The sequence below is a fragment of the Mustela putorius genome, unplaced genomic scaffold (genome assembly GCF_011764305.1).
Source record: "Mustela putorius furo isolate JIRA1106 unplaced genomic scaffold, ASM1176430v1.1 tig00000145_pilon_pilon_pilon, whole genome shotgun sequence".
In the NCBI taxonomy this organism is placed as follows: Eukaryota; Metazoa; Chordata; class Mammalia; order Carnivora; family Mustelidae; genus Mustela; species Mustela putorius.
Genome location: NW_025421294.1, coordinates 40,931,496 through 40,955,531, shown reverse-complemented (window position 1 = coordinate 40,955,531; position 24,036 = coordinate 40,931,496). Strand labels below are relative to the sequence as shown.

The 24,036-nt window shown below is 49.1% G+C and overlaps 1 protein-coding gene across 3 annotated transcripts in view; it reads left to right on the top strand.

Annotated features, from left to right (window-relative positions):
* Window positions 1–24,036, top strand: part of WWC1 (WW and C2 domain containing 1) — a 152,177-nt gene that overhangs the window by 50,899 nt on the left and 77,242 nt on the right. For 2 of the 3 annotated variants that reach the window (XM_045075627.1, XM_045075626.1), the window contains exon 2: window positions 21,737–21,846. The exons of the other annotated variant lie outside the window; for it this stretch is intronic. In XM_045075627.1, coding sequence (XP_044931562.1) covers window positions 21,737–21,846 — 110 coding nt within the window. The remainder of the gene's footprint in view (window positions 1–21,736; window positions 21,847–24,036) is intronic. 3 annotated transcript variants of the gene reach the window in all.

Genomic DNA, 24,036 nt, shown 5'->3' with positions numbered 1-24,036 from the left:
CCACAGAGGGGCACCTCAGTTGTTAACAGACCTCTCCACTTCTCCTCATGCATACACATTTCTGAGCAAGCCTCCTGAAATCTCCTTTCCCATATAGCAGTCCCCAGCTTATGACTGTAGGGAGGTTTTTGTTTTAAATGTCTTCTGTGTCTAGCTCAGGAGACCCCTTTTTCTCTTCCTCCTCAAAGCTTTCTGTCTCCTGTCCCTCTCTGCAGGGCCTGGTCATGGCCAGGCAGCCTTGCCTTCAGGACAGCCCTGCAGGCAGACATCACCAGCCCTCTGCTGTTTACTGCCCACCCATCACAGGACTGGCTCGAGTTCACGCAGTCGGCAAGTGGCTACTCCCAGCTGGAATTTACAGCATGGTCTCCTATAGGGCACATAGTAGGTCCTCAAAGAATGCTGTTCTTCCTTCTCCTTGTTAAACTGGCTCCCAGTTTGCTTCTGCTGGCAGACAGAGAGCAGCATAGGGCTGGGAGTAGGCTTGACTGCTTCTGGCCCACTGGGCCAGGGTCTTCCAAACCCTCCTGCATTGAGAAGAGGTGGTCTGGACCAGCAGTTACAACAGCCCCAACCTTGTAACCAGTAAGTTGCAGAAGGCACAGGTACAAGGTCTCCTAGTAACCTTGATTTCCTCAGAGCAGTACTCAACTGAGCAGAAAGGGTGGTGATCCACTCTCTACTTCTGCTGCTTAAAACACCTGCTTCATCTTCTACCTCCAGGTTATTCCTTCAGGGTTCCATGAACCTTGAATACCAGAAACCAGGGACCACTCACTGGAAAAGTCCAGAAGTTGCTGTTCCCTCAGTGATCTCATTGGACATAGCTTCTCTCATCTCCTGACTCCCGCTGTTGCTATGTTGGTTTCATTCAGTTTTCATACAATGGGCTTCGAGGATTCAGGACACGTGCAGAAAGAGGTCTCTTTCCTTCGTGGCTCAGGACATAAGCCCTGGGGGTCATCTGTCACTGGCCCATACTGGATCACTTGTTTGCCCCTGACCTGGGGCTGAGGGTTCAGAGGCATGGAGTGGGGGTCGGTCAGCCCGCATCAAGTGTCCATCTCCAGAGCTGGGGTGAAATCACCTTCCAAAGAAAGCACAGGGGCCAAGAATCCTAGAGATGATTGCCCTGGAGAACTGACAGCGTGCTCACCCAAAGAGGTAGAAATGGTTGTTTGGTGTCAAAGTCCCAGCAGCTGTCCTTCATACCTTCCCCTGCTCGTCCCCAGGGCCAGTCCAGCAGGCTGCCCACATGGGCCAGGTGGGCACCTGGACAGAAGTGGAGAGCTCCTCTTGTGGACTAACTTCTCCACATACCCTGGGCCTCTACCTTTAAGCAAGGTTCTCTTTTTCTCCACGCAGCGATGAATGGGATGTGGTGATGGCAGGGTGGGGATGGAGGAGAGCCGGACTTATCACAATCATGTACTCATTCTCCTCATTGGATTACTCAGCTTTTTGTTCAATAAGTACTCCTTAACACCTAAGGCCTTGCAGACAGTGGGTTTAAGAGTTTTCCAAACTTCAGTCATTGGGGCACCCTCTTCCCAGTTGTTGGCAAAAGCCATGAAGCAAAATGATGTTCTCAATCCCTAGCTGCTAGCTGACAGGGAGGCTGTGAGCCTGGGGGCTGAGGTTGCTTTATGAAAAGGGAGCCCGGCAGATGTTGGAGATTAAAGACTCGGTGTCACCAGACTGAGACTGTGTTCTCAGTGGAATCTGAAAAGCTGGAAGGGAATTGAAAAGGGTATCCATTTTCTCCCTGGGAGAGCCAGTGCCTGCTCCTGCCTTGAATGTGGGCTGGTGCTGTTGTCCTGTGTGCCACCCAACAGTGTAGTGCACACCCGGGGTATGTAAATTACTGATGACGTTCACAAGTGAATCCAACACAACACCTTGCCTCGAAGCGACTTCCGTTCTAGTAGGTGAGAGAAGCCGCAGAACACGAATGAAAGTGCCGTCAAGGAGGACGTGAGGGAAGGAGGGTCCAGAGGACACGCGCTGGAAGACCGGAAGAGAGGGCTCCCTGGGCAACCTGTGACGGTGGCAGGGCCTTGATGGGAGGGGAGGAGCTTCCGGGGCCTGCCCATGGCGGTGCTGTTTCTGTCCACTCAGGTGTCGCATTTATACTTGGATCCTGACAGTGTTGATTAGTGGACTGTCCATTCAGCACCGAGACCAGGATGTCTACGCAGTGACCTGCCCCTTCCCTGCATGCTCTCCATCCTGGTTTGCTCCACATTCTCTGCCCTGTGGTCCTGGAGTGGCAGCTGGGATAGGAGAAGCAGCCGATGGGGATGCAGACCCCAGAGCTGCTCCTTCCCAGCCATAGGACCCTCTTCCCGGAGACCGGGCAGTCATCTTGAGTACCCACCTCAAGGACGGTGGGAGTGTAAGAGGAGCCAGGGCCCAGAGAGTGCTTTGCACACAACCTGGCATGGCGCGAGCTCAGTAAACACAAACAGATACGATTTTGGAAAATATGTCCCATGCACGCTTACTGAGTGTAACCAGTAATTGAAACATTGTGGGCTTCCTGTCCTCATTGTCTCCCAGCTCTGTGACTTCAAGCAGGGTAACCTCCTCGAGCCCGAGTGTCATCATCTGAAAAATGGGATGCCCATGCCAGGTGATCAGTAACACTGACAGAGCCAGAACCGCACAGTAGGCCCTCCACAGCTATTTCCTGTGCCTGAGTGGCCTCGGCCGTGCTTTGGGCTTGTCCCTTGATTGCTCTAGTGTCATTGAGTTCCCAGCTTGGTGCCAGGGCCTCCCACTCTTGTCTTTTCTGACTGTCAAAATAACTTTGCACAGGGTGAGCATCTGTATTCCCTGTTTTACTAATTGCCGGGTGGTGCTGGGTGGTTACGAGAATGCAGAAACTGCTTGCCTAGGCTCAAGTCCGGGCTCTGCCACTTGCCATTTGTAGGGCCCTGAGCAACTTGGCTTAGCCTCTCCAGGCCTCAGTTTCCATCTAAAATGCAGATAACAATCCTTAATTATACAAAGCAGAATCTTCTCATGGGATTGCCGTGAGGATTACACTGGGTTAGCATGCGTAACTCTTAAGTCAATGCTTGTCAAATAGTAATCATTTGGAAATGAGGACTGTCGCTGCCATGATTACCTAATGAGTTGAAGTTACTCAGCTGGGAGGGGACTGAACCTAGATTTGAACCCAGACCTATGTGCTCCAAAGCCCAGCTGTTCCTTCCACTTCGCTAACAGGCTTCTCTCCCCACTTGGAAACCCTTCTCTCTATTTTGGGTCCTACTAGGGGACTGGGAACAGCCCCTGCCATGTTGCCTGTCGTCCCCGGGCCTTCCAGACTCACTTCTGCAGATTTGCTCACCTCCTCCTGTCTTCCCTAAGACGAGGCACTTACCTCCTCCCCTCCCCAACCCCCAAGCCTCCTTAGAGCTACACCATGACCAGTCTGTCTCTTCCTTCCAGAATTTTCTTCCAGTCCCTTGCTGTTCTTCCAGACCCTGAGGCAGTTCCTGCCCTTTGCATGTCAACTTCTCAAGTAAACAGACAAGAAGCTACTAATGTACAAACAGAGGACGGCCCTGCTTCTGGCACCAGCCAGCTTTGACAGTTGCCCAGGTTTTTCTCATCTCCCACCCCAAAGAAGGAGGGTTGTTGCCCTTCCCCTCCCTAAGTCTCCAGGAGAGCTGGACCGCCTTTGCCTTTGCACCTAGGTCTGGCTGGCTGTTCCTTCATAGCTGTGTGTGCCACTGGCCAATCACAGCCCCTCTCAAGGCCTAGTTTCCTCTCCTGGACGTGTACATGGTTGTGAAGGATGGACACATATAATGTTATTTATTTGGTTGAACAATCACTGCCCTTAGAGACCCAGGCCACTTCCTGCTTCCTTTCGGGAGCCTCCTAGAAATAGCCCAGCATACAGGGATCTCTCCTTTTTGGGAATCCTGTGGCACCTCTCATGAAAGTTTCCTTTTGAACAATGTCTTCATTGTTTTCATTCCTCCATATACATATTATCATGTGTGAATGAATATGTTTATTTCCAGGGATTTTAAGTTTATGTAGAATTTGGCACTAGGCGCATAGTAGCTGTGCAAGATATTTGATCATTAGCTTAGGCTCTTTCAAAAATGAATGTTTTTCAGGATTGATGCCCTTGAGCAGATAGAGGTTTAATTGTTAAGTCTTTCTCATTGGTTTCTGGGTTCTCTAGGGAAACTGAAAATTTCAAGCATTCGAATAAATTTCTGAAATATATTTGAGCTTACTTTTTTTTTAATTTTTAAAAGATTTTATTCATTCACTTGACAGGGAGAGACACAGCAAGAGAGGGAACACAAGCAGGGGGAGAGGGAGAAGCAGGCTTCTTGCTAAACAGGGAGCCCAATGCAGGGCTCGATCTCAGGGTCCTAGGGTTGTGACCTGAGCCGAAGGCAGATGTTAAACAACTGAGCCACCCAGGCACCCCATATTTTAGCTTACTTTTTAAAAAATTATCCTTTCTGTCCTCCATTCTACATTTTTTGGGTCCAGGCTGAACCAAGCACTAGCAGTGTCCTTTGTACAAAATAAATATTCCTGAAGTTCCCAGGACACTTGAGTGTTCACTCTGAACCCAGGTACAGGGTCTGATCTCTGCCCATCTGCAGAGGGAGGTGTTGGGTGCCCACAGAGTCTCCTCCATTGGCGAGTTTCTCCTCTGTGGACCTATTTTGGTTCTGTCAGTTCAAAATCTTCACAAGGAGTGTTCCCAGGTCCTGTTCTTTGGGGAGTTTCTGGTTTGCTTTGGGGTTTATGGAGGGCATTGAGTTCAAGGGTAAGCCTGTAACAGGCCCTGGAGTGGGCTGTGTGTTTTGTGCCTCTGGGACTCTGCAGAAGGCTGGTGCTGGCTTTGTAAGTGTTGGGCTCAGTGACTTTACCTCGGGAGGGAAGGAAAGGGGGGGAAAACCCCCCAAAGCCCCTACCAACTCAAAACGTTTCCCCGTGGAAAAGAGAGGACACTCCCAAGTCCTGTGTTTCCATTCATTCAACAGATAGGAGCTACCCCTATGCTGTGTTGTAGTAAGACAGCAACAGTGAGCTGGGCAGGTCAGTTCTATTTCCGTGGGAAAGACAAGACAGACAGTCAGCCCGTCAATAAGCAAATACAGAGATGGGAAGTAGAAGGAAGCACAGGGGCCCACCCTGTTGAGCCCTTGTTCTGTGCTGGGGTGCTTGCTGCATGGGGCCTGCAGAGGGGAACCCAGCGCTCTGTGCTCTCAAAGGCCTGGCGTGCTTCCCCTGACCTAGGTGGGCTCCCCTGTTGCTGTCTGTGAAATGGGAGCAGTAGTAGTACATCAGTGTCAGGCGAGGGTCCTCCGTGTCAGCTGGGCTCGGGAGATGCTGGCCCGCGCCCTGCCCTGGTCTGGGGATCATCTGTGCTGATGGAGCCGTGGCTCCCTAGTAACAGAAACCCACAGACAATGCACAAGGATCCTTCCTGCCCTCAGGTGTCAACTCCTTCCCTCAGGACTGTCCAAGGGTCACAGAATGCCTGTGCCAGAGAGAGATTCCCTTCTGCATGTGCTGATGGTACTCATGAGAATGGAACAGGAGGAGGGGCCGGAGGCTTCCGTGGGGACCCAGTGGGATACGCAGTTCCTAGGGAAGGAGAGCTGGCTGCTGCCACACTTCTCCGGTTACCAGCTGGGAATGAGGAGGGAGTCCTATTGAAAGAGTTCGTGGTGGAGGGAAACAAGCAGTGAGCCAGGGCTCAGGTGGCCTGTGTCCAGCTCTGACACAAACCGGGGCCCCGGGAGCCCTGTCAGTTTCGGAAAGTCTCAGAGTGCCCAGTTGGCTCATCTGTAAAATGGGGGGGCCATGATGATGGTGAGAATGCCGTTGTCCTGATGGTTATTTGCAAATCACATAAGGTCAAGCATGCGGAAGCACTTTGAGGACCCTAAAGGATTTCTTCATTTACAACTTTCCCTTTGTTAGGTCAAGCAAAACTTGGAAGGTAGAAGCCCTCGCTGTGAACCCTGCTGGGAATTCCAGTGAAATATTTCCGTCTTCATGTGTTCTTTCGTGAGGTCGTGTGTTCATTCAGTGAGCATCTCCCTTGGCGCTCCCTCCTGTGAGGTGCTGAGGTGGCAGTGCTCTGTAGGACGCTGCTCAGGCCCTCTTAAAACTCGTGGAGGTGGCAGACGCAGATGGTAAAGAAAGAACTCTTCAACCCCTGCTTTAGATCAGCAGGTGCCCAGGGAAAGATGTTCTGGGCAGCAGGAACAGCAAAGAGAGAGGCATGGAGCACGTGAAAGAGCGTGGAGTATGCATGGGGTGGCCTTGAAGCCATGGCCGCAGCCGCAGCAGCAGGAGGCTGCCATTTTTCTGAGCCAGAACCTTGTCAGGGCTGAGGGGATCATGGATGTGAATGGGTCAGAGTTGTTTTAACAGCTCCTACGGCCCAGGATTCTGTCAAGTCTTCTTACCACAGTTTGTGTTGTCACAGGCTGGTCTAATCCCCATCCACATTCTGTCTGACACAAAGTATTCCAAGCTGCCCCCTGGTTACCACCCTCCACTAGCACTCCTCCAGCGAAACCTAACTGGTTGTAATTTGGGTGATGGACAATGGTTTGGGATTTTTCTGTTTGTCTATCCAGAGCCTTTGTGGGGAGGATCTAGAAATAATTGTCAGGTCCCCCCAGGGCCTTTCATATCAGCCCCTAGACAGCTTCCCAAGTCCCTTCGGGGTCTGCTCTGGGGTGGGGACCCAGGAGGGCTGGGTGCGTTCCTGTCCTGGCAGCCGGCCCAGGGCCTTGTGGGGCTCTCTCCAGCCTCCACTGGGCATTGTGGCTCCACTTCTCAGCAAGGATCATGTAACGAATGTTGAGGCTTGTTTTCTTTCAATGTGTTAATATTTTTCTATACTTTGCATTTCTCCCTACGAAGAAAATTAGGGTTCATTTGGAATGGTGGGGTTTTTTTTGTTTTGTTTTTTAATGAAGGGGTAGTAAGAGGTTCTAAATAGGAGAACTGAAGTTGTGTTGAAAATGTACTTGGTATTTTTAGTATTTTTTTTCTGCCTTTTTTTCTGGTTATAAAAGCAGTGTGTATATGGGCGGGGGGTGGGAGTCCTTGAACATTACCTGCTCCACTGAAAGGCAAACACGGTCAACATTTTGGCCTTTTTCCTTGTAGTCCTTTTCCCTTTTTCTTGCAGGCAGGTAAGATTGTGCTGCACACACAGTTTTATATCCTGCTGTTTTATTTCTTTTTAAATTCTGTAATACAAGCACTCTTTGCTCTCATCGAAAGGCTTCGTGAGTGTACATTTCAAACAGCTGCATCAAATGGTTATTACCAACCATTCAGTCCCTATATAGTTTGCCTAGTCCCTATTGATTTTGAGGCTATGTCCATTTTTTAAAAAAATATTTATTTCTTTATTTGACAGACAGAGATCACAAAGAGGCAGAGAGGCATGGGGGGAAGCAGGCTCCCTGCTGAGCAGAAAACCCGATGTGGGGCTCCATCCCAGGACCCTAGAATCATGACCTGAGCTGAAGGCAGAGGTTTTAACCCACTGAGCCACCCAGGTGCCCCTGTGCCCATTTTTTTTAATATGATAAATGATGCTGCATTGAACATCTTTGTGTATGAAACTTTCCACCTGGGTAGGTTGAAAATAGCGGTGAGACAAGTGATGAAGTTTTTAAGGAATCGGGTGCTTCTCTGACTCCTGTTTCGTCAGTCATCAGCCTTGACTTCTGCTCCTGGGGCTCTAAGATGAGCATCTCTTTCAGTTTATCTAGGGCAATTCTTTTCCTCCTTGTCTCCCACAGCCTTACTCACCACATTCCCCTAAAACTCCTAATGTCCAGTTTGTAGCTGGGGATAAAAATATTCCCCCCCACCCCCGGTTTTCCCTTCTTCCCTGACTTTCTGGTTTAAACTTCTAGGAAGTAGTTTTAAATTCCATGGTATTTAAAAAATCCCCTCTTCTGGCCACCCAATGGTGTAGTCAGCAATTTCTACTCAGTTTTTGAATAGTTGCTAAAATCTAAATTCAAATCCTTAATCTGCCTCTTATCAGCTGAGCAACCTTGGGCAACTCAGTATCATTCTCGAAGGCTCCACTGGTTTATGCTAGGGGATGAACATAGGAGCTGCTTACATGGCTTGCTGTGAGAACTTAATGCCAATGGCATACATGTAAGGAACAGCACGTGTGCTGGTATTATTATTCTGAGGGTTTTGACATTGGGTCCCTACAGAGGAGTATGGGAGGCATCCTTCACACTCTAGATTTTCATGACAAAATGGCACCATGAAATGTCGGATCTGGAAGAATTGGTTGAGATGGAGTCCATCCTCCTTGTTTCAGGGGGAAGCAGAGACCCGAGGAGGGGAGGGGTCTTGACCAAGGTCACCTGGATGGATATAAGATATGTAGCAGAGCTTCTCCCACAGTCAGGCGGCTAGGAGGCCTGATGACTTCAGAATCCAGATGGGGCCCTTCCACCAATTCTGCTGGACACACCCTTTGATGTCCAGAGCTCAGGCAGGCCCAGTGTGGAGATCAGCTGATGTCCCAGATCTCTCCCCTTGCCTCTCAAGCTCCTAGATCAATCCCAGAGCAGGTAGGAAGTTTGTGGGATATTAAAAACACTCTACATAGTCTCTTCTGCACCGTGCAGGTAATCTTCCGTGATACCTCTCTCCCTCTCCCTTTCTCCCTCCACAATTCTCTTGGGCCAGTTGGCTAGTCATACCTTCTCCCCTGGCACTGCAGCTGAAGGCGCCTGCCAACCTGTGGGTTTCTTTTCCGTGTGGCTCACCATCTGGAGTGCCCACCTGGCCTCCTTGCGGGGTGTGTGTGCGCGCGTGCATGCAGGCACCCGTGTCCCAGGGCCGGGGTGTTGTGTCCCTTCTCTGTGCATGAATGGCGGCATGCACAAGAGTAAGAGAACAGAGCACAGAAGACAATGCCCAGAAGTCATCCTGGCAGAATGAATGAATAATTCATATTGTATCTGCTGCTTTCCAGGGCTTCCTGAAATAGCTGTTTTAATTGCTTACTTGTTTCACTGCTGACTTTAATTCGGCTGTCTTCAGCGCAGCACACTTCGGTGTTTAATGTTGACTTGCAGGTGGGGCTTTCCCTTCAGGGAATGACACATTCTATTTATTTTCTTCTTTAAAAAGAAACGATGGGAGGAAAATAGGCCCTTAAAGAAAGTCCTATTTCTCAGAGGTGAAAGCCATTCCCTTTTCAACTCCTGTGCAGAGATCCTTTGTAGTCAGGTACTCTAGGGCTCGGTGATCTTGGAAAATAAGGAAGTAGCAGTGAGAGGAGCAGACAAGGTGAGCTTCTGGACTAGATCAGTCTGCGCCCTGTGATGCAATTCGTGAACACTTGGGTGTCTGCAGCATTTCAGATTCTAGGACGCAACCGGATTGTGCTGACTCGTGCTTCCCTAGAGCAGCCAGTTGCAGTGTCAAAGAAAGATATCAGGAAGGCCCTTACCTGCCTGGGTTGCCCACCTAGGCAACCCAGGAAACCACCCTGACCCTGGGGCCCATAGTGGTGGTCGGAGGGGAGTGAGGGAGGACAGTGTCCTTCCTTCCAGGGCTTTGGCAGGTCACCTCTAGTGTGAAATGTGTGGCCCAGCTTTGAAAAGGCTTCTTCCAGTGGTTCTGGTGGAAAGGCCTGGAGAAGAGGGCGAATTGGAAGCCAGATGTTTGGAGCCCCTGATAAATGCATATGGCAGCAGCAAGAGGTAGCAAGATACACAGGGCCTGGCCTGATGGAGGTTGTGTGAGTTACAGCCCAAGTTGACAGGTGTCTATCTGAAGACACAGATGACACCAGAAGACCCCTGATGATTGGAGAGATGGTGCCACTGGGCTTTGTGGTCTAGTCCTGCACCTGCAGGACCAAGGTCCTGTAGAGTCTGTAGTCCAGGAACTGTTGACTGCCCCTGCCCCTGCCCCAGGCCCCAGCCCTGCTTGACCTTCCGTCTGCAAATGGATGCAAAGGGAAGGGGGCTGTTTAATGTGAAATGAACCAGAAAGAAAATGATCCTCACTGAGGGCCTTCTACATATACAGCAGCTAAGTGGTTGAGAACCTGAGTTTCCAGATCAGATCCAAAAGCTGGCTCTGTGCTCACTGGCTGTGGGACCTCAGACAAGACATTGTTCTGGACAGGAGCTCAGCAAACACTAGCAAGAGGCTGATACAGCCTACCTATAGGGCTGTGCTCAGGGAGAGGCTGAGTCACCATGACAGGACCTGCAGAGTAGGATGGGGAGGCTGAAAGCTTTGATAGAGAAGGAGAGGCATTTCTTGAACACAGGTTTGGCTACCACTTTTTAGAGTCCGTGCAGTTATGAGGTTGGGGATGCTATTATACACCAGTGGGCCCTAGGCATGGTGCCAGGACCAGCAATATCAGCATCCCCAGGGAGCTTGTTACAAAAGCAAATTCTCAGCCCCACCCAGAATCAGAAACCTATTGAATCAGAAAGTATGGGGATGAGTTCTGGCTGTCTGTGAATTCTCAAGCCCTCCAGAGGATTCTGATGCAGCTCAAGGTTGAGAACTACTGCTGTGTACAATAAGGAGATTCCAGGAAGGGTTCTCATAGAATAAATGAATATGGGCGTGGGAAACAGGGGGCAGGTCAGGAAATCTGGGTGGCTGGGAGGATCCCCTCCATTGTGGCCATATGACCTTGGACAAGTACTGGAGACAGTCTCAGAAACTCAGTACTGAAAAGTCCTCTAGCAATCACTATGTCATCTTTTCATGATGGGGATGGGGAAATAGTGGCCCAGAATGGGAGAGGGAATTGGCCACCCACAGTCACTCAGTGGCAGAGCTGGGAATTGAGGCCAGTTGGATTTACCTCTCAACTGGCCAAGTGTTCCTGGGTGTGTCAGGTCCCTTCTTTATGCCTCAGTTTGCACATCTGGAAAATGGAGCTGATAAGAGTACTTATAAGATTACTGTAAGCAAATTAAGATTCTGGTACATCAAATATGGGTTTTTTTTTTCTTGACAGTTTTTATTGAGAAATTGATTATTAAAACACACTACATTGTATATATTTAACAAGTGTAACTGGATGAGTTTCGACATACATATGTGTATCTGTGAACTTAGATTTCTTTTAACTCACATACTGCTTTTATACATTACAAAAAGGAAAAAACCCAACTAGATAAACAAAATAAAGCTCCAGTGTTCCTAAAACATCTTCCTATTCAGAATCCAGTTCCTTTTTTAATAAACATTTATTTTATTTAAATTGCAGTATGGTTAACATACGGTGTTATATTAGTTTCATGAATCCAATTCTTAGGAGTTACTTTTTAACCCAGGATTATTGGTGTCTGTGCTTTGAATAGCATCCTTGTTGCCCTCAAAGTGTTGGTGATATAGCCTTGGTAAAAGGACCCACAGGGGAATTCAAAGGCTTTGGTGCTGGGCTCCGAAGCCAGCAGCCAGCGTGGCAATCAGGTAGAGTTAGCCTACTTACTTTGCACTCCTGCTTGGGGAATGTTGCTAAACAGGTCAGTTCACTGCCTCCTCAACCCTTCCCCACAACCATTTGGCTCCTAGGGGTTAAAAGTGCTCCACTGTTGTCTTTAGGATTTCATCCCAAGCCAGGACACCTTTGATGTCTGTACACGGGAAGGGAAATCTCCATCAGGATTGCAGGCTGGCTGACAGTGTTGTAAGATGTCAGTAAGCATGGTGACACACAGCCCCACTTCAGGGATGTTAAACAATATTTTTAAATGTGCTGCTTAAGATAACTGGAAGATAGTCTGTGGAAGGGAGCCTGAGTCGTGCCTGCTACTTTGTACAACCTCAACAAAGTCTAGCATTGTTTATTATTATTATTATTATTACTGTTCTTACTGTAACATACCATAACCAATGCTGAACAGTATTGGTTTCTCTGTTGGTTAAATGAAGGTGGCAGTACATGACACACAGAAAAGTTGTGGAGATAAAGGAAATGATTCCTCTTACATAGAGTATATGGTCCAGTGCCTCATACTTAATTGGCTTTCAGCAAAAGACATTCTCATTATTGTTTCATTGCAACCTTCCCATGCTCTTGACCTTTGCGATGGGTAGCCCAACAGTAGATTAATAAAGGCTAAAACTGTAAAGGGGGCCTTAGAGATACCATATTCCAGCTCCCTTGTTTTAGAGATGGGAAGCCCAGAGAGGGTAGGAAGCCCACAAGCATGGCTATTCTAATGACAACATCAATATTCAAACCCAGATCTTTTCACTCCCCTTCCAGTGCTCTAAGCTGTGCTGTCATGGAAGGATCCCAAAGTAGCCTTCATGGCCAGTTCCTTCTAGGAGGACCAGCTCCTCAGGCCTGCATGATTAGGATGAAGGTCAGAGCTCAAGGAATAGAGAAATGGTCAGATTCCAGGGAGGGGAATCCTCTGCTCTTGGAGCTGGAGGTTCCTGGACAGCTCAGCACCTGGGAAGACCCCTTGGCAACCTAGCTCCTGGGACTGGAAGGAGTAAAAACTGGGAGTTGAATGTTCTCAAGATCCTGACTACAGAAGGGAGCTCTGTATTTGTACCCAGCATTATATGCCAAGTGCTATATTGAGTCATTCCCATGTACTAATTCATTTAGTCTCTGCAAGAACCCTGCAAGGCAGATTTTCTTGACTGCTTTATACCTATGAGGAAACTCGGGCTCAGAGTTGGGGAAAGAATGGACTAAGATTACACAGCTAAGAAGGATGAAACTGGCCCTTTTATACGGCACAGAACTGCCTTAGCCTAACTCTCAATTCAGGAATGAGGATGAAGGTGGGGCGGAGCTGGATGCAGGACAAACATGCATACCAGGTGCCCTGTTCTGTTGCGGTGTTGGGCTTTCAGGAGATTACCCTCCGATGAGGAAATGGGCCAAAGGAAGGGCCCTTCTCTCAGCCTTGTCGCTTCATGAGTGGGAACTTCATAGTCTCATTCAGGTTCTTGTCCAATGGTCATTCTCCTTTCAGTATCATAAGGGCAGTTAGCCCAGAAAATACTATCAGTACCTCTATCTTGCAGGATGTTCAGATACTCACTGTGTTTCCTATAGAGCTGAACTCTGCACCGGGTTGGCTTGATCTCTTGGTGTCATGAGTGTGATACAGGCCTGGAGTTGATTCCAGACTTTATTCTCAGCCCTGTCACTGGATTCTTGCATGGCTCTGAGCAAGTCTTCTCTCTCTGTGCCCGAGTCTTCTTAACAGAAGAACAAGGGCATTCATTTGTCAGATTCCAAATCCCCTGCTCAGTTTTATCATTTCTTAATACCTCCGCACCAGAGGCCTCATTTGGACAGCATATATTCTGAAGTTCTGTTTTGTGCATTACCTCATTCAGTTCTCAAACAACACTGTGAAGCAGGTCTGAAAAGTACCTACCTAAAAGGGTTGTTACTAGGGTCAAGTAAGTTAATATCCACAAAGTGCTTGGAAAAGTTCTTGGCATGCGGTAAGTATTTAATAAATGTGTTTTTTCCCCTGTTTTTCAAATTTGAAAACGGAGCTACAGAGAGTTTAAATGACTTGCCCAAGGTCGCACAGCTCGAAAATGGCAGAGCCTGGATGCAAAGCCAGGAGTCTAGCTCCAGAACCCTGTGTTCTTAACTACTACTCTATGCTGCCTTTAGGTAAGACAGAAGTTAGAGTAACATGTTATAGAGCAAGGGTACTGTGTGCAACAGGAGTGTGGCTCACCATAGGCATGCTAATTCTCCTTTTAAACACAGCGCTGTCGGAGCACCTGGCTGGCTCAGTGGGTTAAAGCCTCTGCCTTCAGCTCAGGTCATGATCTCAGGGCCCTGGGATCGAGCCCCACATCGGGCTCTCTGCTTGGCGGGGAGCTTCCTTCCTCTTCTCTCTCTCTGCCTGCCTCTCTATCTACTTGTGATCTCTGTCTGTCAAATAAATAAATAAAATCTTAAAAACAAAACAAAACACAGAGCTGTAATAGGCAAACAGGCTATTGCAGAATGTGGGCTGAATTTGGCCTTCCGCTTGTTAGTTGGCCATGCCTACTCTAGTGCACAATCTGGTTCTCAGCACAGTAACCTTAAATCCCAGCAAGTGAAATGCAGAGGGGTAGCAGCATGGATTCACCCCTGTCCATGAGCTGGAAGAAGTTGTGGAATGGATAGACACAGAGACCTGGGAATGGAAGCAGAGGAGGGGCCTGGCCCAAGAACTCAGTGAGGGCAGAGTAAAGACAAGATTTAGGAGCGGCGTGAGCCACCTGTGTGTGTGGGAAAGGGGCAGCCTAAAAAGGAGAGGGAAGCATGAAGAACAGTCTGGAACCTTCCCTCTGATTTGCTCCCTCCTCTTGTTTTCCCCATAAAAGAATTCCAGGAGTGGGAGTGACCAGGCCAAGAAAGCCTCCAGATAATCCAGCCCCACCAAAGTAGGGAAGCAGAGACGTCTGGGGGTAAAAACGCCAGGATGTTGAGATCGGTGTTTTGAGAGTGGAGGGAGGGAGGGAAGTGTTCTCTTAAGAACGAGAGTTTAGAAGGCCCTAGTGTAAACACCTCCTCCAGAGAGCACATTATGAGAGCCAAACCCACTCCGGCTGCCATTTCCCAACTCCTGGTTTAATTTCCAAAAAGGGAGTGTGTACGCAGTGCCAGCCCCTGGAGTACAGTGCGGCGTGTATTGGTGCTTAACCTGGACACTTATTTTGCCTCCGTTTCCCCATCATGGAAATAAGGATAGAAAACCCAGCTCATAATACCAGCTAATGTTGGTTGAGCCCCATGTGCCATGGGCTCAGCACAGCTGATTTGAACATCCCCACTTTTCAGACAAAGAAGCAGATTGGGGCAGGTTAGGGTTCATGCCCAAGGCCAAAGAGTAAGTGACTGTGTCTGCATGGGGTTGCAGGGGGCTGACTCTAGAGCCTGTTAGGGTGAAGGGTACTGCTGCCGAGGGTCACGGACATGTCTGATCCCTGAGATGGAAGACGGGCATGATTCTCATGGTGCACAGAACACAAGTCCTCCCCACAGATCCCGTTAACAACCCGCATCTACTCAGGGCTCCGTCCGCCGCCAGGTTCTACGCGGAGCACTCTAAAGAGCACTCTATGTGGGTTATCTCCTTTAATCCCCACCACACCCTATGAGATCGGGACTTCAAGTTTCACAGAGAAGGACACTCCTCCTAAAGAGGTTATGTAACATGCCCCTGGTTGTGGAAGAGGTACAGCGTGGGATCCTGAGCCTTTGTGGGTAATAGCTAGTCTGCGTCCTCAGCAACTGTGAAGCTGACCACCATCTTCTTCCTGCCTGGGCTCCTTCCTCCTCCAGCCTTTCCTGACTATCCTGTTGCCTAACTCTCTCCGGTCTTCCAACTCCTGGGCCTTTTCACGTCTGAACGGCTGACCTAGCAGCTTATCAACGATCCCTACATCCTCTAATTAATTGCCTGTGGTCCACAGCCCCAGTTAGCATGGCCACCTCATACACAGTCACCAAATGCCGTGGTGATGGCTCACTGCCTGTTTTAAGAGTGAACCTTGCTCCCTGGCCAGACCCACTGCTCTTGAAGGCAGAAATAAGGCTTATTCAAATGTCAGAGTCCCCCTGGTGTCTAGTGTGGGACTAGGCTGTGGTGTCCCTGCAGTAAATGGTTGTTGCTTGGAGGACTACCGGAAGTGGGGGGGAGAGAAGGAAAGCAGAGGGTGAGGCAGGGAGCTTCTCTACGTCTGCTTCTGCAGCCTAGTTTAGAGGTGGCACTTACAAGGGAAGCCGGTCCTCTGCGTCCCTGTGCCTCCACCCCATCACTTACAACAGGAAGAGGTGTTAGGTGGCTTTTTCCCCCTCAAACTCACCAGCATCATCCCACCCCAACTAGCCCTTGCCATTGCTTCCCCCCATGGGGTCTCTGCTCAATGATCGCCTTCTGCAAGAGGCTTCCTCTGACACTCCCTCCCTTCCTCTCCCCTCCCCCGTAACCCTTGATCCCACCACCCCTGTGGCATTTTTCTGCACGGCATGAATCTCTGCCATGAGGGACTTTGGCAGCTTGCTTCCTGGTTGGGGTGTGTCTCCCGACCAGAATGTCAGGGCAGGTCCCTGTCCGTCTGGTTCGCTTCTGCCGTTGGCGTCGATGAAGGTTCAGCCGGGTTCGGTGTGCCCAGTCCTCCTCACAAACTCTGAGATGGTTGTTTTTTCCACACACCCGCCCCCCACGCCCTCGGTTGGGAGAGATGTCTGAATAAAGGTGTTTGGACGGGTCTGACTTAAAGGAAGGGAGGACTTCCAATATGGCACTTTCTCAATGCCCACCCCAGCCTTCAGCATGCCAAAGGTGAAGGGGACATGCGGCCCTGTTCTGCAGCAGCCTGGAGGTGAGGCTGCGGGGGTCGGAGTTGTGCAATGGAAGCTATGGGAACTATGCATGGGAAACACCCCCAGGCGGAGAAGCCTGCCGCCCGGGCTTCTTGTGCCTGGGCGGGAGGAGAGGTTCAGCTGAAAGTTTGGACAGTTCTTGGCTTGCAGCCTGGAGGGCCCTTTAGAAAGTGATCCCGCCCAGCTGTCCTTCGAAGAGAGCTCACTCCCGGGGCCAGCATCCTGCTGGACAGCGATAAAGAGGTTGCTGTGGGAAGCATTCGGATCGCTGGGGAAGCAGTAGGAACATGAAAGATAGGTTACTCGTTCCTCAGTCCCCAGGGAATCACCACCCAGTGTTAGACTTGGCAAGAGGTCTTCCGTTCCTTCTCTGAGCTGCCTTGCTCAGAAAGGATGCAGCATCTGAATACCGAATACTGGCCCTAGAGATCTGGGAGCCCCTGTCACATGACGCCGTGGCAGGAGGGCAGGGAGCCTGTGTTCCTGGACAGGTGGGCCGGTGAGGTCCCTGTAGTGTGCTCCCCATAGGGTGCTCCTGGCAGAGCCTACCTGTCTCCAAGGTGACACATCCGGGCCACTTCTCCAGGAGGGCCTATTGTGAAACATTCAGGAATGTTTGTGTTCCTTCAGAGATTTGTAATTAAGAAGAGGCAGAACTAGTTTTCTCTTGGCACTCTTCCTTCCCTCCCTCTTGCCCCCTCCAGCATTTGGGCCATTTTGATCTCATGATTGGGGTTTTTGGTAGCCCAGGACAGGGGGGCTGGAGACCACTCCAAAGCTTGAAATGGCGTGAATCGCTTCACTGGAGGGTGGGGGTTGGGAGTTCCAGGCAAGCCCCCAAGTCCGGGCCGCATCTGAAAGCGGACATCTCTTCCCAGCCCACATTCTTGGCACTTGCCCAAGGGGAAACATTGTAGGCCAGAGAAGCACCCACCATTTCCCAGAGGGCACTGGTTTAAACAGACGGTTCTCTCTGGCAGGAAGAGTGAATGTCTGCACGTGCATATATGTGTGTGTGTGTGTGTGTGTGTGTGTGTGTGTTTAAATCTTTGTGCAACTAAAATCACTTCTCTTCATCCTGATTCTCTGAATGACACATTGCTGCACACTGAATAATTCATCTCCCTCTTGGCATTTGTTCCAGAGAGAATCTTGCTGTCCAGATTTCTTGTAAGTTGCATAGTCTTCCCATAGAAGCGTTTTCTCTTTCCCATGGAAGAGCTCTGGGAGCTAGGCTCTCAGCCCTCTGGCTTTTCCCCCAAGGTTGCATCAGAGGGGAACCCTGAATATCAAACCAGAGCCCCCCTCCTCCTCGGGCCCGCTCCTTCCAACGCCGGGTCCTCTTGACTCACTCTTCTCTACCCCGATGGGCACGCTGTGTTCACTGCATGTGGAAGTCGGCATCTCAGTGGGGTGGTCTCAAGACAGTCACATTACTGAACCTTGTAGCTGATGTTCATCTCACTTCTGACTTCCCCGTGTCGAAGGCCGGAACCATCAGCGGAATTTAGGGTTTTCTGGAAAAGTGATGCATTTTGGTGTTTCAGACCTGCCCATCTCCAGTCCCCCTCCCCACTGAGAGAGTTCAGTGAATTAGTGGCATTGGTGACTTGGGTGACTTTGAAACATTTGATTTTCTTTTCGTCAAGCAGCTCTGCATGATCCAAGTGTATTGAACATCTTTGTACCAAGACACTGATGACCGAAGGTGCAAATGTGCGAAAGCTCCAGGGCCCTTCGCCTGCAGACTGGCATCTGTCATTACCTGTATCTGGAGCTTACTCTGTGCTCCAGGTTGCTGTGAGACTCACTCGGTCTTGTTCATTCATGTTCACAAAGCTCTGGTTTGGGAATCAAGTAGGTGGGCTTTAGGTGATCCTTCTAGGGTTTACTAACTGTGTGGTACTGGGCACATTTTCTCATTTGTAAAATGGAGTAAGAGTGCCTGCTAACCAGAGAGAGAGAACATGATATATATAACTTGCTTTCTAGGCCTACATTTAGCCATTATTAAATATTTTAATTATACTGATATATGAACATTACAGAGAAATTAGTAAAAACAATTACATTAGAAACCATGTACCAAGATGACATTTTAATGTACATCTTTCCAGTTTCCCTTCTTTATGTGCTGCTGAAGCAAGCACCCAGTTTCTCTTCTACACACACACACACACACACACACACACACGGATTTGTAGGCAAAATATATGATAACAGTATCCTGTAGATTTTCTCTTCCAACGGTGTTGTTTTTCTCATAATATATGAGATCATCCTCCCATATTAGCAACATATAGAACAATACATCATTATTTGTCATTCCTACATATTCATTATCATAGTCACCCATTCCGCAAATATTTATTGAGCACCTGTTGTGGGGGACCCAGGGATCTCTTGCTTAGATGCACCATTGGATGAAACCACTTAATTGATCCCCAGGGAAGAATTATGAAAGGTGCTGATCCAGGGGACCTGTCAGAAGGGGCATATCTTCTTGGTTTTCTGGATTACAGACAGTATATGTAATAAGATTCATATTTCTGTGGGTATGCCTGTGTGGCTCAGTCAGTTAAGCACCTGCCTTCAGCTCAGGTCGTGATCCCTGGGATTGAGCCCTGCATTGGTCTATCTGTTTAGCGGGTAGAAGCCCTGCTTCTCCCTCTCCCTTGGCTGCTCCCACTGCTTGTGCTCTCTCTGCCAAAGAAATAAATAAAATCTTTTAAAAGAGAGAGAGAGAGAGAGAGAATTCATATGTGTGCAGCCGGGCTGGCAGGCAGAGGTTTCAGGGCAGAGAGCGGGAAGAGGAATGAGCCAGAAAGGAAGGTCTGACTGGTGCATTCCTGCTCCCTCCCAGATCTTTCTGTCCTCAGTAATACAGTGACTCCCTGTGGAAGGGTATGCCCGTGTGTGGAGTTTTCAGAGACTCTCAGAGATTTGCTGTATAAAATGATGTTGGAGGAGATTAGATTCCTGGTGGTCACTGATCTTCATTCTCCATAAGGAAGAGGAAACAAACCACCTGGTGAAGTTTGAGGATGGGGAGGCACTGTGGCACGTGGCCTTTAGTTTCTGAAGTCTGTGCAGGGCATGGGGGATGGTGGCGTGGGCTGAAGACAGCTTTGCAGGAACTTTATCCAAACTGACACAGGTGTGCCTGAATGAAGAGCCTTCTTTGTGGAGGGAGGTCCTCATCCCCTGTGTGTCTTCTCCATTTTTCCCCCTTTGATTCTACAGTGGCTTATGATTTTCCACAGGACTCGGGAGGTACACGGAGAATGTCAGCTTTCGAGAGAACCCTGTAGCTCACAACAGGAGCACTGGAGACCGATTTGAAGTCCCAGACTTGTCACTGACTTGGAGAATGTTATTTTGTCTTTTTCAGCCTCAGTCTCCCCTTCCGGGAAATGGAGATAACAGTAGTGTTTTCTGAGCACTCATTCCTACCAGGATCTGTGCTACATGTTCCTAAAACACGACATTCTTTAACCTAACCAACAATCTGGACAGTTGCTACAATTATCCCCACTTCTCAGATAAAGATACTGAGACTCAGGGGCACCTGGGTGGCTCCTTTGGTTAAGTGTCTGACTCTTGATTTTAGCTCAGGTCATGGTCATGAGATCAAACTGTGCCTGGGGCTCTACACTCAGCAGGGAGTCTGCTTCTCTTTCTCTCCCTCTGCCCCTCTCCCCTGACCTCAGTCACATTCTCTCTCTCTCTCTTCTCTCTCCCCCAAATAAATAAATCTTTAAAAAAGAAAGGGGGGCGTGGGGCACCTGGATGGCTCAGTCAGTTAGGCATTCAACTCTAGATTTTGGCTTATGCATGAGCTCAGGGTCATAAGATCAAGCCCCTCATCAGGCTCTGCACTCAGCATGGAGCCTGCTTGAGGTTCTCTCTCTCCCTTTCCCTCTGCCCCATCCCCCCAACCTCTCTAAAAAAAAAAATTAAAAATAAAAAACTGAAGCTCAAAGAGATTAAGTTGCCAAACCTACACACCACCCTAAGGGATGCTCACTGAATCCTTCCTCTATGGAGCAGAGTCTGTTGCATATCCTAGATCCCTCTGGCTTCATCGTCATCGACTCCCACAATACAACAGTGAATTACTGACTAACGGAAGCTTTTGGATTCTCATTTATTCAGTCAGGAGGTACTTTTCGCAGCCTGCCTGACTTGGATATATGATGGCACATGAACTTACCGCGTCTTGTCCGCAGGGGCCCTTTCAGTGTTTCTTTCTCCCCCCATATATTTTTCTTTAAGTCTGATTTGGAGTGGGTATAGAAAAGGAGATTGCACAGCATAAGAGAGAGGGTAGTTTCCCGAGGCCTGGAGGGAAGGTCTTCATCAGAACTCTGAGACCCCATCCAGTTCTTTCTCTTCCTCTCCTGTTGTACCTCAGCTTGCCACTCTATCCAAAGAGTGATGAAACAGAGCCTTCTGGTCTTCCAGGATTGGGAAGGGGTGGGAACACACAGGAGAGGGAGAACATCTGAATGTGTATTTTAAGCAGAGTCCGCAATGGGAGAAACCAAAGGCTTTCCAGAGGGGCTGCTCAGACCCACGGGCTCAGACCCACTGGCTGAAATGTTTGACTGATGGCTTGTGCTCTTTTCCAGGCTTCACAGCCCTTAATTCATTTGGTTGGATGATTTGTCTTCTCACTTAGCCACCAAGTGGGTAATTACCACCACTGCCCACCAAAATGGGGTCTTAGAGGGTGGTTATTACTAAAAAGATCGGTTTGGTCTGGATTGTTTAGGGAAGGACAGTGGTGGGTGTAGGCATTTGGGGACCTGCTCAGGAGGAAAATAAATACTTCTTTTGGCCAAATTCATAGAGATAGGACATCTGCTATTCTAGATGCTGCTGTAAGCCAGCTTTCCAGAGGACTAGTGGGCGTGACAAACATGGGATAGACCCCGAATGAAGAATGGGGGTGGGGTGGGCAGGTGGGTTGCAGATGAAGGAGCTAGAGAGGGCTAGAGTCTGAGTCCAGAAACAAGACTTGACATTTGAACCCTTTTCCTCAAACCCCCCAGAGATCCAGCAACAGAGGCCCAAAGAAGGAAGATGACTTGGTCAAATCATTTCCAAATTCGTGGCAAAGCTGGGACCAGAATGCAGATTCCCCACCTCGCTCCTGGGTGATCTAATCCAGTCACCTTGCTGGGACAACAGGGACCATGGGGACAGCAGAGCCGGGGCCAGGGCGAAGTCTGTGGCTCTGTCGGGCCAGCCCAGAGGAGCAGGGAGGCTGACAGAAGCAAGGAGTTGCAAGGTCTTGGGGACGGTGGGCTGATGGAGTCTGTTTCTCCTCTCCCTTGCCAGGTACACCAAACCGCTCACCTTTGCTGACTGCATTAGTGATGAGTTGCCGCTAGGATGGGAAGAGGCGTATGACCCGCAGGTTGGAGATTACTTCATAGACCACAATACCAGTAAGTGCCTGGCCGGCCTCCCTTCCCGTTCCTGCACCTCATCCCTCTACCTCTACACCCACCCCCCTCCCCGAGTCTGAAAGAGCTGCCGGCAAAGGCTCTTAAAGCCAGATTGTGTTTTGTTTTATGTGGAGTTAGATAGAGATGTCGATGTGGATATAGATAGATAATGTATGCTCGTACCAAATAACCATTTAGAAGGGTTTTAAATAGAATCTAAAACTCTCCCCCCTTGCAACCCAGCTCCCCAGTTTTGCAGAAGCAGCCACTGCTAATAATTTCTTGTGTATCGTTCCGGAAATGTTCCAATTGTATGTTTGTGTGTACATGCATCTATTCTTTTGTTTTTTTTTTCTTTTTTTAATATATCTCCATTTTTGGTGCCTACAATTTTTTTTTTTTTCCCATGTGAGGCAGATGTGTCATTGTCATTGCCAGGCCATTTTGGAACCAGAACCCCAGCATGTCCCTAGCAGCATGCGCATGCCTGTCTCTGTAGTGGATGGGCATCAGTGTGTGTCTCCGGCCCATCATACTGGTCAGCCCACCCTCACTTTGTGCCTGTGATCCAAGTATCCTGATCCAGAGTGCACATTCCTAGGGTCTCTGTCTCTGGGACTCTGCTGGAGGGATAGATTGAGAAAGGGAGAAGAAAGGAACAGGCATATTGGCTGACAGGTAGAGGAACTCAGGTCATGGTCCCCCCCAGCCAGGGAGAGTTGTTGTGTATTTGGGCTTCATCGTGTCCTCTGAGATCTGCTGCCCCATTTGTCCGAGGCCTGTCTCACTCTCAACTTCTGAAGTGTAGGATTCCCTTTGTCCTTTCAGGCCAGAGGAAAGTGGGCTGAAATGGGATGTGCCTGGCCAAGCCTGAAGGCTGAGAATAGGGTAGGAAATGCTAATAGCCCCTGGTCACTGAACATACATCCTGTGCCTTGTGTTCAGCGAGGCACCAGACAGGCGTCATCTCGTTTCATCCTCCCAGCTCCCCTGTGGGGTGTTAGGAGGAATATCCCCATCTTAGACATAGAACTTAGAAGTCGTAACTGGCTGCTTAACACTCAGAGCGAAAATGCGGTACAGCTGGGATTTGAACTGGTACCAGGGAGGCAAGTTGTGCCTCCCCATTCAGTTCCTCCTCAGGTTTCCACTAGCACCCGGCCGGGCTCTATTGTGCCGATCATCACTTTGCCTGTTATAAAGCAAGGCAGTATCTCATTCATTGCTCCATTCCCAGGCCTGTGTTTGGTAAGGCACATAGTAGGTGTGCACTTGACCTTTGTTAAATAGCAAAGGGCATACGTGCATGAATTCATGACTGAGTGAATGAATGAGCCAACTTCATTGAAGAGTTTCTGAGGGACAGCTAATGGCATTAATTGCTTTTGAGGGGGTAGCAGAGGTTTTTATTAGCACTCATGATTGCATGCTGGATAATGAGAAGTAAATATGCCTAATTGAGTGTGTGCGGGGAATGAGGTTAATGTTTGGAGGGCTGCACAGTATGCTGGGTTAAACACTGATGTATAGGGACCCTAACCAGTTCTTTCCTTGTGTCTAATTGCTGAGTTCATCCTCCTCGTTAAAATCTGATGGCGAGAGCGGGATTTTACAGTGCTTCTGGGAGTTGCAGGAGAACTAGGAGGGAGGAAGGAGTAGCAGGCACCAGCAGAATTTATTCTTGAGAGGATGAGGGCCGAAACGGGGTGTATGGGCAGGTGAATAAATGGGGGCCACCATAAGAAGAATTCTGCCTGAGAGTTTTACCAGCTCTCAGGCTAGCAGGTGCCTTTTGCTTTGAACGTGTTCTCCTTGGAGGGAGGACACCACCTCTGCAGAAGGAGCCAGGGGTGGAAGTGGTGTGACTGTGACCCTCCAGGAGGCCCAGGCATTCAGAGCCGTGGACTTGGACCAGTCCTCCATGTGTGTATTGTTCATGGACAGAAATTACCTTCTTGAGTTATAGACCCAATAGAATGGAACAAGTTAAATCTACTATCCAACATTCATTCAGTCAGCAAATATTCACTGACCACCTGTCATGTTCCAGGCACTGTTCTCACAACTTGGGATACATGACGAGTTGCAGAATGGCAATGATTCTTGCTCTTAGCTGAAACTCAATGGACTGTACCATGCAGGGGGCCCTTATTTGTCATTTTTAATGCATCAAATAGATGGAGTGATACA